The sequence below is a fragment of the Motacilla alba genome, chromosome 2 (assembly GCF_015832195.1).
Source record: "Motacilla alba alba isolate MOTALB_02 chromosome 2, Motacilla_alba_V1.0_pri, whole genome shotgun sequence".
NCBI classification, from domain to species: domain Eukaryota; kingdom Metazoa; phylum Chordata; class Aves; order Passeriformes; family Motacillidae; genus Motacilla; species Motacilla alba.
The window spans coordinates 129,347,676-129,362,136 of NC_052017.1; the positions used below are offsets into that span (position 1 = coordinate 129,347,676).

The 14,461-nt window shown below is 38.8% G+C and overlaps 1 protein-coding gene across 6 annotated transcripts in view; it reads left to right on the forward strand.

The window, feature by feature from the left end:
* The window catches only part of CPQ (carboxypeptidase Q), a 201,952-nt gene that overhangs the window by 119,601 nt on the left and 67,890 nt on the right, over positions 1–14,461 (forward strand). Inside the window, exon 8 of one of the 6 annotated variants that reach the window (XM_038128058.1) lies at positions 1,992–2,098. The exons of 4 other annotated variants lie outside the window; for them this stretch is intronic. In XM_038128058.1, the coding sequence (XP_037983986.1) occupies positions 1,992–2,038 (47 nt within the window). In that variant the 3' untranslated portion in view covers positions 2,039–2,098. Of the gene's footprint in view, positions 1–1,970; positions 2,099–14,461 lie in introns of those variants that run through there. One more of the 6 variants, XM_038128056.1, reaches the window with a different exon arrangement.

The window sequence follows — 14,461 nt, forward strand, 5'->3', positions numbered from 1 at the left end:
GATGGCAGTGGGTATTGAGCTCTTGCACACCACTTCTCATCAGCTGTGGTGCACCTGGAGCATAAGCAGCTACAGCTTGCCGTGGTGCTCTTGATTAGTCTTTGGGCTACTCAGCAGGAGCAATGCAGGAAAAAGCCCTCTCTCATGGACATCTGTACTCCTCAGAAAGCACAAACTATGAAAAATATAAACCTTGGGAATATAAGCTCAACCTTGGGAAAACACGAATACACCAGAACCAAGACCTCCGTTTTTAAATAAATCTGATTTGTTTTCCTATTAAGAATTTGCCACATTAATTGATGGTAGAATTTTTTTTCTCTCTGTAGCTTTGGTTCATTTAACTTCCTGTTAAGCAAATAGCAAAGTGTTCTGGCAGCATAAAGGAACACTGATTCTTTTCCTCATAAAGCCCCAGTGAAAAGAAATTAGCTCCACTAAAAGAAATTTGGCTGCTTTAGATTGTATTTCATGCTGTTCCAGGGAGAAGTCTAAGACATCTTCTAATCTTCATGCCTTGTCTGCAATATTCTCCCTGCTTGAATGAGCCTTTATGATATATAATATTGAAACAATTTGAACACTCTGTAACAGCTTTTATAATTATGTTCAATTTAAACAAGCAGTCAAGTGTTGACACTTCATCAATTTTATTTAAATATTTTCTTGAAAATACACTTGATGGCTTTGTTTCTGCAAAAGGGAGAGAAAATATGGTGTACTTCTAGAACAATGAGAATGGTTTCTGACATAAGTTCACTTGAGTTTTCCCCTTTTCAGTGTGAAATAGATTTCAAGATTCACCTTATTAAATGCTATTAATATTCTCCTACATCTTTTGGTCTGAAAGATCCGCAGAGGGCAACACTACATGTGTTTTCCAGAACTGTTCATAGCTGAGATAGGCAAAGAGACTGTAGCTTCTTAATCTCTGCTATTTTGAGCATGTTTATTTTTGATGGACATTCAATGAAATGTTACTAAACAGCAGTGATTATTCTGAGATTTTAGGATGAGAGAGGCCATGAGTTCAGTCCTTAGCAAACCATAGACTGAAGCCTAAATAATACCTCTAAAGCACAAGCAATGTGATCTGCACCAAACACAGCACTCTGGTTCTTTGTGACTGCAGAATATTAGAAATACTTGTCAGTGGCCTTTACATTGGATTGTTTTGAGAACAGTTTAGCCCAGCAGTGAGGAATGTCTGTAGTTGTGGTTTTGCACTGATGGCCAGTTTTCAGCTACTGAAAATATTTGTATAACATTTGTTTTGCTTTTTCATGAAGCATAAATCAGAGGAAAGGGGGGGTTTGTGGTGTTGTATTTTATGATGTGGTTTCACAGTTTGAGGTGACCATTGATTCTAAGACTGCTCATTTAATAATTATGCAATTATCTTCCTCATCTTACTTTTAAAGTGTTCGATTCCATTTTATTTTTTTTTAATTAGGGATGTATCCAGATAGTGGCGCATAAAGCTGTTCCTTTGTAACACTAAATCCCAAATTAAGTTGGGCTAGAATTTGCAGATATAAGTGGGAAGATAGGTTGGTTAGCTTTATTTATTTGATTTGTTAACATACTTTTTCACAACAGGTTTCCTCAGTCTCTGAAAGGGTTAAAAAGTGATTAAGCAAGCCCTGCTAAACCAGTGCTAGGATATTCTTGTTGAAAAAGTGAAGTATCTGATGATCACACATACTTGATGATGACCAAAATGCTTTGAACATGATTTAGTGCAGTTCCTAAGGTAACAGCCCTGGCTCTGGATCAGCCTTCCCTGCAAGAATCTGAACAGGGGGGATGAAGTGGTTTTATTTGTATTATGGAATCCAGTAAACATCAGTTCAGCTTCAGGTGTTTGGGGAGATGAAAACAGATGCTTTTGTATTTTTGCAAAGGAATGGCTGTTGTGACACTTTATTTCCGAGAAAACTGATTCAAGGATGCTCCTTTCTGCTTGTCAGGGTGGTTATCTGTTGTTGCAGTGCTTATGATGGGAACACTTATCTGTTCGGAACTAAGCTGTATTTGAGATCAGTCTGACCCAGGACATCAAACAACTCCCAAAGGCATGTTTCAATTCCTCTTTTAAAAATCAACCAGTGGCCTAAAGGTGAAACTCCTTTTACACTATCACTTTGAACCTTGATATTTGTTTGTGTTTCTCTGTCTCCACAGTGACTTGATTTTTTGTTACACTGCATAAAAGGAAGAATTGTTCTTCCAGAAATTAATAAACTAGTAGTCCATTTAATTTTAATGTTTCTTCAGAAATCAAAAATTCATTGCTAACCCAATCTATTAGTCATTCAGATGTGGCAAACAATGACTATAATATATAATTTCTCTCATTTTTTACATTTTCATAGTGCTTTTTTATTACCTTCATCTAAAATATGCTGTATTTTGGCCTGGGATGGGGGATTTTAACTCGGATTATTTCCTTTTGTATTATGTAAGAGGTTAAATCCACCCCTTTTCTGGAGCATGCTGCCCTCTCTTACCCCTGTCACATCATCCCTGTAGCACCAGACTCAGGTGCAAGCCTGCCGCCACGCTGGTGCAGGCAGAGCCTGCTCCTCTGCTCGGTGTCAGCCAGGGACATGTCTGAGAAAGCAGCGTAACTTGAGGACTCAGGACCTCAGGACTTGAGGTTGCCAGCTAGACATGAAGAAGTGAGCAAACTCTCCTTCCCACATCATAAGTGAATAACCTCTGTTCATTCTTGGCTGTGTCACTGTTTGGAAGCGATTCTCCACTGTGATGCTTGAAATGCTGCCTGTCAGATTACCTGTTTTGTACTGCCCACAGGCTCGGGCAGGCTCTTTGGATCCAGTTTCTAAGCTTCTCTTTATTTCCAAAAGAATAAGCCCAGAAGAAATATCATTTGTACAGTCTAGGGCTTCATAGTCCAGTGCTGAAAAGCCTTGGACTAGATGCTGCAGGGGTAAGGGGTGTTGCACTAGACAAAACCTTCCTACAAGATGAGAGAGGGGGAAAAAAATATCTGAATAGTAGGCATTCAACTTCTTCACTTTACTAGGTAGCATTTGTGTCACTTGCAACTTAGCACAGGAAATGAGAAGTTTAGCACAGGAAATCACAGGTAGGGCTCCAGGTACTTGACAAAGTGACAAACTCAAGGCAAATGTTTCCTCATTTGCAAAAAGCAAAACTAAACTCCCGAACACTACTCACAGAACTAAACTTTAGGGACACTATTATAAGTACCTAGGTAATTTTAGGTACTCCATAAGTGCTACATTTTTATATTTGCTGAGTTCCCCCTGCTCTGGACATCTGTTGAGCACAGTGCCAACACAAACTACAATTTGCATGTGGAAATGAGGGCTAAAGGACTTGTGGTGTACATGCACGTCTTGCCTCAATCTTGATCTCAATAAGTCTGAGATATACCAGAACTATTGTTTGATAATTAGCAATATAGTGTTGCTTTTTCTGGAGCATTCTTTTCCTTTTAAATGTCTTATTTTATCATTCATAAATTCATATTTATCATCATGGTGAATGAGTGTGTTCTACTGCAAAAGCCAAATCATTTGCAACTTGGGTGGTATTAAATTAAACCAGTATGCTAAGAGAACAATTATAATTGCTTGGCACTTTAGGAACCTACTGTAAGTGCTAAGGCTATTAGACCCATTTAAAATCTTGATTGCAGAAAGAACTGTGTGTATTAATCTGTAAAATAATTCATCTATTCTCTAATTTATCATTGTTCCAATAAAATGGGCTTTTGAAATAAGAAATTACTCTGGAGTAATTAAATAAATTTAATATGTTGCAACTTTTTATGAAGGTCAGTTCCTTAAAAGGCACATCGTTTAACATAGTATCTCAGTTATATTAGCCTTTCGTATGACCTTCTCTGTTTTTAATAAGTTAATAAAGTCTTTCAGAATTGTCATTTAATGAAAGGAATAGTCTGTAACTTATGACATTGTCTTATAAGTTGTGCTATGAGACTACCAGACAAATTTGACAGTACTTTACATACAATTCCTTCCGCCTTTGCTCTGCTTGGTTTGGTCTTGTTCTGGCACAATGGAGTATTGTCTACTTCTAATCATTAACAGGAAGCATCAGATTTGCAAGGGTATTTTTGTTTCGCATAAACTAGACACAGACCATGCAAAAATGCATCTGGGATAATACTGCTGGTGAGAGGGATGGAGTTGGGCAATTAGGCACAGTGCCTGAATGCAAATTTTCCTGGTAGTTTTAAGAGGGCTTTTGTATTATATTTCTCATTAGCAATTCAGGCTATTTGAGTCTAAACAAAGTCAAAGTGGATGAAAGCAAACCCCTTCTTCCAGTAATGTTAGCGAGCTCTAGAAGAACGTTGCGAACTTGGTGAATTCTCTGTCATTTTCAATCTGTAACAGAAGATTTAGGTGTCCTTCAAAAAGTACAGTGTAATTCAAGCAGGAGGGATGGGCTTGATGCAGTAGATAGAAGATGAAATTCTCTGCCATGTGTTACTCAGAAGGTGTGATTGTAATGGCTTTTGCTGGCCTTAAAATATCTGTGAATCTGCTGGTGACTATTACAAGCATTTTCATAATGAAATGCTTTTCTTATTTAAGCCTCACCCATTTCAGAGTAGCTTTTTAATATCATAAACTCTTGTATTTCATTTGTACAACATTTAGATAATCCTAGTTACAGTTACAAAAATAGAACTATCATTAACTTGCCAATCCCAGAGGAAATTTGAACTGTGAAACCAAAAATATTTGCAAAATGCTATCATACATTGCTGAACTTCTAAACACATTGCTGAATTTCTAATTTTATTTCTGGGTATTCTTTTCAGTATCTGTGATTCATTTTATTTGACAAAGTTTTCTTGGTGGTCACAAGTAAAGAATAACAGCACATGGGTTAAGTGGCTGGTATTCCATGACTCTTAAAATTTGTTTTTTAATAAACTTAGGCAAGACAGCTTTAAAATAATTGTGTACTAATATTACAATAAATTAAAACACTGACATTCTGATTGCTTTTAGGACCCTAAAAGTAAAACTGTTCCAGTGCTTTCAACCCTGTACTAATATTATATATGCTCAATCATTACATTAATCAAGTAATGAAAGTTTAAATTGGGGTATTTAAAATAAAATCATAAATTGTAGTGGTTCTTGCCCTTTTTGGCTAGTGGACTTATTTCTCTTATTTTGTCACTCTTTTTCCCTTGAATATCACTAAGTTTATATTTCTTCTTTCCTTTTAGATCTTACTCTTCAAAAACTTTCATGAGATGGATTGGCATAAGTGACCCTTTTAATAAATAGGTGCTTCCTGGGAGCATATGCAATTCCTACACATCTCAAAAAACATCAATAAATTTGCTTCTCCAACTCACCTTTTTAGTATCAGAATATACTTTGTCTCGGAAAAGAAACACTGAAAATAGCCAGCTGAGGATCTCATTCGGATGTGGGGTGTGGTTGTTTTTATTCTGGCTGTGCCTCTGAGAGACATCTTAATTCTCTATTGTTTGCTGCTTAGGAAAGCTGAATTCTGTTTCTGTGGGTGGGAATATTCTTTTTCAGATGGAAGTATTTGCCATTTGTTGATTCTAAAAAACAAGTGTTCTACATTAACACACAGAGCTCAGTGTTAACATGTTAAATAGGCATTTCGGAAGTACCAGTTAGTCAAGCCGTATTCCTAGAACCTCCTTGGCTTCGGTGAAGCTTATGCAAATAATTAGGTAAACAGAAAGAAAACATAATAATAAAAAAATAGTTTAGTCAGAGTTCTGTAAGGAATTTGGAGATGTTTGCCAATGGAAAAAAAGTAGGAAGTAAAATAAGATTCTCCCCACAATTTATTTATTTTTTTACCTTTAGAAATTTGTCTGTATGAAAAATAAGACACATTGATAGTATGGAAATGTTGTGAGATTTCTCACCAAACGTATAATGGCCTAGAATGGTTGTAAGTAACAACAGCAGAAACATCTGTGGATTCATAGATTTCATTCCTGGAAAACAAATTGTAATGGCATCAGTATTAAAATCTGAATATAAATAAAGCATTCAGTAGCATTCCAGGAAGACCACTTGTATACTACTCTTGATGGGAGGGACAGAGGTTAACTGTATTAAGGTCTGGCTTGCAGCTCTCCAAGTACTTTCCTAAATGAAGTCATATGATGAGTGTTTCTAATAGGATTCTTCAGGGCTTGCTTCATCCTCAACTATTTAGAGTTTCCGTTGGTTTGGAGTCAAGTTTAAAACTAGAGCAGAACACAGCTGGTGTAATTGCTATATTGGATTGATAAAGAATTATGAGAACAAGCTGATCAGCCAGCCAGGGTGATTATGTCTCCTCTGGCCAGTTTGTTCACACCTTGTTCTGAAGTCACAAAGAGTGTAATATTTAGAAAATGTCACTTCCTTGGACCTGTTGGCTGCCCTATGTCCAAAGAGGCCCCTACATTACCTCAGTGCCGCAAGGTTTTGATGGTGCCTCTTGCACAGTAGCTCCCGTTCTGCAGAACTGCTGGTGCACCTCCCACCAGTTCTGTGACCATAGGTTAATACAGGACTTTGGTTTTGTCTTCGATGAGTTTTCTGTAGTCCATGTCAGGCCACTTCTGGATTTTGAGCTCTCTGAACAGCAACTCTGCCTTCCAGCATACACAGCTGGTACTTTCACAGATTTTAGGAAGACACAGGCCACTCCTGTCATCTGGATCATTGCTGAGGATGCAAAGGGTGCTGACCTGGCAGGGACCCCTGGGTGTCACACCGCTCATAACCAGCCACCTCAAACTGTTGATGGTGACCCTTTGGGCCTGGCCATCCAGGCTGTTTTCCACCCACTTTTATTCCACTCCTCCAGTCCATAATATTCCTGGGGACTGAGTTTTTCTAGTTTATAGTTCACAGAATCATCACAGGATTATAGAATGGTTTGTGTTGAAAGGGACCTTAAAAATCATCTAGTTTCAACCCTTGTGCTGTGGTCAGGGACACTTCTCACTAGGTCAAGTCGCTCAGAGCCCTTGGACACTTCCAGGGATGGGGGCACACTTCTATCCACAACTTCTCTGGGCAGCCTGTGCCAGTGCCTCACGACCCTCACAGTAAAGCATTTCTTCCTAACATCTAATGTAAACTTACTCTATTTGAGTTTGAATCTGTTCCCCTTGTCCTGTCACTACATGCTCTCCCACTCCATCTTTCTTGTACCTTCAGGTACTGGAAAGCCACAATTACATCAACCCAAAGGTTTCTCTTTTCCAGGCTGCACAATCCAATTCTTTCAGCCTTTCCTTATAGGAGAGGTGCTCCATCCCTCCAGTCAACTTAGTGGCCACCTCTAGACACGCTTCTGGATCCTTCTGCTTTAGATTTTACAACAGGCATAACATTTGCCTTCTTTCAATCATAGGGGTCTTCCCCCAGTTGCAGTAACTTTTCCTAGATGATAGATAACAACTTCCCAGTGGCATTGGCCAGCTTCCCCAAGCAGTACATCCAGCAACACTGATTTTTATTTGCCCTATTTGGCTAAGTATTCCCTAACTTCATTTTCCTGTACCATGAGCAGTACCTCTTCCCAGTCTCTCCAATTTTGCTGTCATGCAGAGACCTGAGAGTTCTTAATTTTAAGCTACAGAAATTACTTTCTTAGTATTCTTTCCTTGCTTATTATAGCTAATATAGCAAATAATATAGCACTTCAACAGCAGTTTTCCCCCCAAGGTTCCACAAGTTTTACATGGAAAGGAGCCTGTAGAAATGTCTCAGCTGACTGTGCAGAGCACACTGGAGACTTAAACCAAGTATGATTGTGATTCAGGATCTGAATACTTTTTAGTGACAGATTTTTAGATATTAATCAGAAAACTTGTTCCTTCCTGAAGCAGCAAACACAGCACACTTCCATTTGCAGGTGACATTATAGGTGTAAATGTCTGAGGCCTTTGAAGAACGCTTTTGATAGTAGTCCAAACTGAACGAGTACAAAGCTCAGAAATAATTTATAAAGACATCTTCCTCAAAAGAGCAGGTTCAAAATTATTCCAGTTGCAGCCTTTCCAGAACATTGTTAACATTTATGAACCACAGAATTGGAGCCTTTCTAAGTGTTTGTCTTCAAAACTCATTCTTCAGATGGGGCTTACAGTGCAATTGAATTTCTGAAGAGCAGAATTTATTGAATACCAATTTATTTTTCCCATAAATCCCTTTCCAGTGGTATTATATGTGTTTTAATGTAATAATTTCAGTCAATTCAGACATGGTCAATTCAGACCACTGAATAAGTATTTAAGTGTGAAAGAAACTGAATATTCATTTGTATTTTGTATTGGCAAACCCTCACGAAAGGATCACGGGCTGCATAGGAGAGAAGGTACAGGATTACTGTTCTGTCTCTGACATCATCTGCCATAATCACTGAACAATTTATAGTTCCTCAGATTCCCTAATGATAAGTTGCCCAAGGGCTGCTTGTGAGTTACCTTCTGTCTATAAGGTGCAATAAAGAGGAAGGAGTCATTATTACCTTCCTAATTAAGCTGGTCCATCTTCTGCTGGATTCATCAGACCTTGCAGCTGGATTCATCAGACCTTGCACCTATTTAGCATAAGAGCTTCACCTGAGCAAATGTTGTAGAGTGTGAAGAAAAGAGCAGCCAAGGTGAAAGCATAAGCTTCCTATATATGTATTAGGGGCACATAAACAAATTTCTCTGCGAGGACAAAGCATGAATCTCAACAAGAGAATAGCAGTTTATTGGAATTCCCTATGCAAAGAGGCAGAAAACCTAATTAAGATTTACTATACATCAGGGCCAGTCTGTTCACAGCTCTCAGCTGTTTTCAGTGCCCATGACAGAGCTCTGTCTCAATTGCCATGTGGGGCCTTGGAAATCAACCAAAGAAAACAGGCACTTTTCCTTTTGCAGTTCAGTTCTGTTAATTATGTTAAACACAAGCAATGACCTTCTGAGACAGAAGAATTTTTGTAGTTGTTGCTGTTGTTTTTAAAGAAAGAGGAAGTAGAGAAAGCTAGGGATTTCCAGACTCTGCTCTCCAGACTCCTGAGGGATTGTGGATTACTCCTAAAAATGTACAACCTCATCTCCTACTAAGAGCACAAGCATGTTGTCAGTGGACTTGATTATCCACTTGTTGTCAGTTGGGATAATCCATGTGTTGGAAAATGTTTATGGATTTAAAATTGGAAGCAGTTGAAAACCATTAATGTGGCATTGTGGAGGAGAAAGAAGTTGAGCAGCTTGATTTCTCAATGGATAGATACTCTGTCCTACAAGCAAAGACATGGGAGTTTAGAGCATTGGTATTTTACAGCTATCCCACATTCCTTTGGGGATGTGCACAAGAACCTCACCTCCTGAAAGATACTGAAAACTACTTAGAGTTGTTAATTAGAGAGAGGAGACAGAAAAACTTAAATTCTTTGAGGACAAAGGTTATTATGAAGAATTCTAAAGCAGGGTGGTTTTACCTAAACAAGGGTTGTCTCGATTGCCTGCCTGTTTCCCGCCAAATCCAAACCCATAGCAACAACAACCAAAGCTCAGTGGGAGTTGATGGGAGTTGATGGCTGAGAAAGGACAGTGCTCAGTTGTCCATCTCTGATCAGAGGCATGTGAAGAAAAAAAAGCCAAAGCTATCCCTGGTGAAGTCACAGAAGTGATTTTTGAGATTTTTTTGCCTTACATTCTTTAAATTGGTAACTCCTAGAGAAATAACTTTTAGTACTGTTTTCTGCACACTTATTAATTGCAGTTCATGTGAAATATATAGGAGTCAAACATTTTTCTGATGTAAAGCTCTTGTTCATAAAATAGAGCAAGGTTACTCCAGAAATTTGGTGTCTACTTTCTTTTTACAGGGTTTTCTTGGAATAGTGATCCTGAATTTCCCTCTGCCTCACAGGCCAAACTTCGCTGGAGCCATGGGTCAAGCTAATTGCCAGAAAAAGATGATCTCTAGTCTGTTCAGCAGCTATTTCAGAAAGCCACACAAACAGATGAGATTTCAAAGAACCACAGAGCTGGCAAGGAGGTTTCTAGAGAACCTCTAAATATTCTTGATTCCAGTATGATCTTGCCAATGTCTCTGTCATTTCTTTCACATTTGTTTAAGCTGAACTTGAAGACTTAACTGTAATGGAAACATTATAGACCAGATGGCCTGTCCCAGTGCTATTCATAGTGCTTAAGGTTTTTCTCCTATCTACCCTATTCCTGCTGCAATTTAAGAACTTTAACTCTCATTTCTTTTCATTGTGAACCCAAAGACGTGGTTACTTCTTTCAACTTGCAGCAAGTTTTTATGTCAAGTTGATTTTTTTCCTTCCTTGGTGTATTAGTTTATGCTTGCACTCTTGATGATTATCCTGAGTTGTCTTTTCAAGTATCTCACTGGTGAGCATCACTTAAGAAATTCTCATCATGCTCTCAGTGCGCCTGCCATATGTCCCTGATTAGTGCCATCTCATAGTGAAGGAAGACTCTCCTCTATTGCTTCGGTCTGTAATGAAAATAGAAAATAGTTTCAGACCCATATGATGCTCCAGTCTGAAGATCCTTTAATTTTTTAATCTCTGAGCATATTTTTCATGTCATTTGGATCAACCTTGCAGTATACATAACTTCCTTTTTCACTTCTGGTGTCCTTAGTGATTAACGTAACTTTGAACTTTTATACATGTTTTATAGGATCAGAACATTAGTTCAAAAGGAGCTGTTATGTTATGGGCCATCCTATATTCTGGTAACATCCGGAGATCACAGTGCTTTGGTGCCTGACATTAAAGGCATTGATCCTAGGTGTATGTTTTGGGTCTCTTCATAGATAGAATGCATTGCAGAAGTAGTTTATCTCAGTAGATTAGCTTTTTTGTTCAAGAAAAAAGATACTGAGATGTGTTCATTTATATAAACAAGATCTATTTTGATGAAATTAGAATAGAAAATAACAGAATTGTGAATATTTCACTAAGAAAAAGCATTTAGATAAAATATAGAGTGGTGATAAATATGAATTTAAGATTACATTTCATATATGTTTTGAGTCAAGAAAATACGCACGATTGGAGTATTTGTTTTTGCTGGTTTATTTTTACTTACGAGAAAAGTTTTGTGTGCCTTTTTTCATTTGAGTTGGGAAAAGAGAAAAGCAGAATTGTGTCATTTGCTGCAGCATGGAAAGCCCAGTGTTTCCTAGTTCTGCCTTTCATGGTCTGCCTCTCCTATGGATTCCAGGAAGCTGCAGTTTTTGCATTATGTATCACTGCAGCAAGATAATATGGATTACAAATTATTAGTTTAATCAAAGGAAACCCATCTTTATCCTATACAAGCTGCTGTCTGGACTTTGATGTAGACAGGAACCAGGCTATTCCAGGTTTTATCAGATTGACCATTTAATTTAAGGTAGAATCCACCAACTAAATGATTATAATCTCTGGGGGGAAAAAAAAGAGAGAGAAAACTATATGAGAGATATATATAAGCAGCACTATTATATGATAGAGAGTAACTATTCACCTTTTGTAATGTAACCAGAGGATCAGAGCATCAGCACTAACCAGCTTTAAGACACACTTCTCTGGACAAGATACAATTGAATGGAGGAAATCAGCATCACAAGATGTTTCAGAGACCAAGATCAAACAGACGTTTAATGAGGATGGAATACTGCATGGGGGAAAGGTCCAGCAAAGGCTGTCCACCACAGGGATATGAAGGCAAGCTCCTACTCAGAAAGTCCTTAATCTGCTGATGGTTGGACAGATGTACTGAAGGATGAGACCCCTTTCTCCCATTCTTTCTCAAAACATTGGCTTCTACCAGAGAGAGGGAAATAGGCTGACTGAATCTTTGAGGTTTTCCCCAGTTCATCTGGTTTTCTGTTCTGTGCAGTGCTAGTCTGCAGAGAGACTAAGCACTGCTAAGTAATCTGGGTAACCATGCTGACAACAGATGTTACAGTCAGTACCCTTTTAGATGCAGGAACGTGCTGTGAGTTAAAGTGTTAGGTGAATTAGTTTTTAAGTAAATTATTATGAAATCTTTCCTTTGAGCCTTTGTATAATGTAAATCCAATGTTCTCATGCTGCAGAGAGGCTCCTGCAGCTTCCTGCGTGGCTCAATGTATGGCAGATGGGAAAGGAAAAGGCTAAGAGGGAAAGTGAAGTGGACATGCATAGAGCTGTGGAAGGTCTTGGACATTCAGCTTTCTGGGATAACTACTCTTAAACAAAAGAATCTTTTAGTTGATTTTCAGATTTAAGCCAGAGACAAGCAGGAAGTGTTAATGATACCAATTACTGTTATTGACTCCTTGTGCATTATTTCTGTTCTGTGCTTTAAAAGTGGTAACTGAATCTGTGTGCAGATAATACATTGCAGCAGCAGCCCTTCATTTCCAAATTACAGAGACTCTGAGATAAGCTTTATGGGTTTGAAACATATTTTTAAAAATAATAAAAGACAGTTGTTAACCAATTGTGTTTTCATTTATATTGCAGAGCAGAATTAAGGGCTGCTGTATGTGCTACAGGTGTCACTGAAGGAAGTCTGGAGACAAATACTGCTGAAGGCTGGGCAGTTGTGATGGTGATTTTTATTGCACCCAGGCATTGACTGGTGCATCTTGCAGCCTGAACCAGGCCCTTGCATCCGTAGCAGCCACTGGAGAAAGAGGCAGAGTCTTGTGGGCTGCTTTGTGCACTCACACAGTCAATGCTGGTCCCTCATTTTGTTGTCACTGTTCAAAGGTTGCAGAAATAGATGATCTCTAATAGCTGAAATCCCTTGTTTCGTCAAAACCTTGATTAGTTTTTGAGGTGGGTTTTTTTCCCCATGCAGAAGGACTAGGGAAGTTCCTCAGATATTTGCACAGAACTGCCACTGCCAGCCTTGAAATTGGTATTAGTGCTCCAGCCACCATTTCTCTTGAGCTTGGAACCCCCAAAAACATGAAAGATGTTGGACAGGGCAGCTCTCAGTCTCTTGCTGAGTTGCAGTGAGAGGATCACAGGCTGATCCTGTCAGGGCTTCAACATCCTACTGCAGCAGCTTGTTTTCTTGGCCTGAACAATTTTAGCCCTCTGACTTCAACTAAGAAACAGATTTAATTGTGCAGCTAAAACTAATCAACAAGTTTTAAATATCTCAGTCTTGATAACAGCCTGAATTATACACATCTTTATTTTTAAATCCCTAAGATATGCTAAATGGGAATCATTGAGAAAACTTAATTAGTCTGCCTGCTTCTTCCTAGAGTTCCTAATTACTGTGGGTACTTTTCTTGTCCACCAACACTGCTGGCTGGATTTTAGGGCAGATGTTCTTGTGCAGTCATTGTTAAAAGCACATGCATTGGATGCTGTTGAAGCCTCCAAGCACTCAGCATTTATGTCTTTCATTTCAGGATGCTTGAGGGGAAGAAGGGATCATCACACAGTTAAAAATGTCATTTGCTTTCTGTACCTTTTCCACGCAGCTTCTCTCTTTCAGTCAGACAAATAGTTGCCAGGAAATTTGTTGAGGGTATAATGCTTTTAAGACATAGTCCTCTGTTTTTGAGAGCATTATCTCTGATTAAAAGCTTTTTTACTCAGTATGCTCAACCCAATGACAATTTCTCCATCCCTTAACCTGAGTAGTGACTTCAGGTTTCTAATTAGAGAGCAAGAGGGAAGGGACTGCCTGTGGTTCCTGGAGGCTGAGCTAAGAGAGTGCTAAGAAACACTGTAATAATTTAACAGGTATGAGAGCTCCTGCCTGCTGAGCCAGCTCTCCTGCATTTGTGGAAATGGGCAGGATCCCTGCTTTGCCCATGGCTTGTGTCAGTCCTCCCCAGCCAGACCTCTTTTGGTTTCACCTCCCTGAGATCTGCAAGTTGTGACTTGGCTCCAGCCCTCATTACATTTATCTGGGCAAAAACATCTTCCCCCGAGTTTCAGGTGTAGAGCATCATTTTTGCAGAAAAAAAAAAAAAAAATTGTAAGTGTTGAATACATGACCCCATCAGGAATAGCGTTATTCCTTGCCTTTTGCTGCTTTTTTCAGATCATTCACTTTTTCTTTTGATTTGCATTGTGTTTTAAATTCATTGAAATAGGGAGATGTGTGGCTGCTCTTCTACTGTTTCATGGAGTGAATGTTTGGCCACTCCATTTGCTAAAATAGACAGTGGTAAAGACACTCTGGGTGCCTCATCTAATTCCACAAAAGCCTTGGGCTCTCGATACACAGCACAAGAATCTAATTATTAAGTAGTTATTGTTGTCTCCTTTACTACACCCTATTTTTCCAAACCTAGAGCCACCTTTGGAGTCACAGCAGTGAACCCTGCTGGCAGTGGTGGGATGTAATGGCAGTCTGTCAGCCTGGAAACAGCTTGACTGTACTTACCTGGAATGAGTTACTTATTTA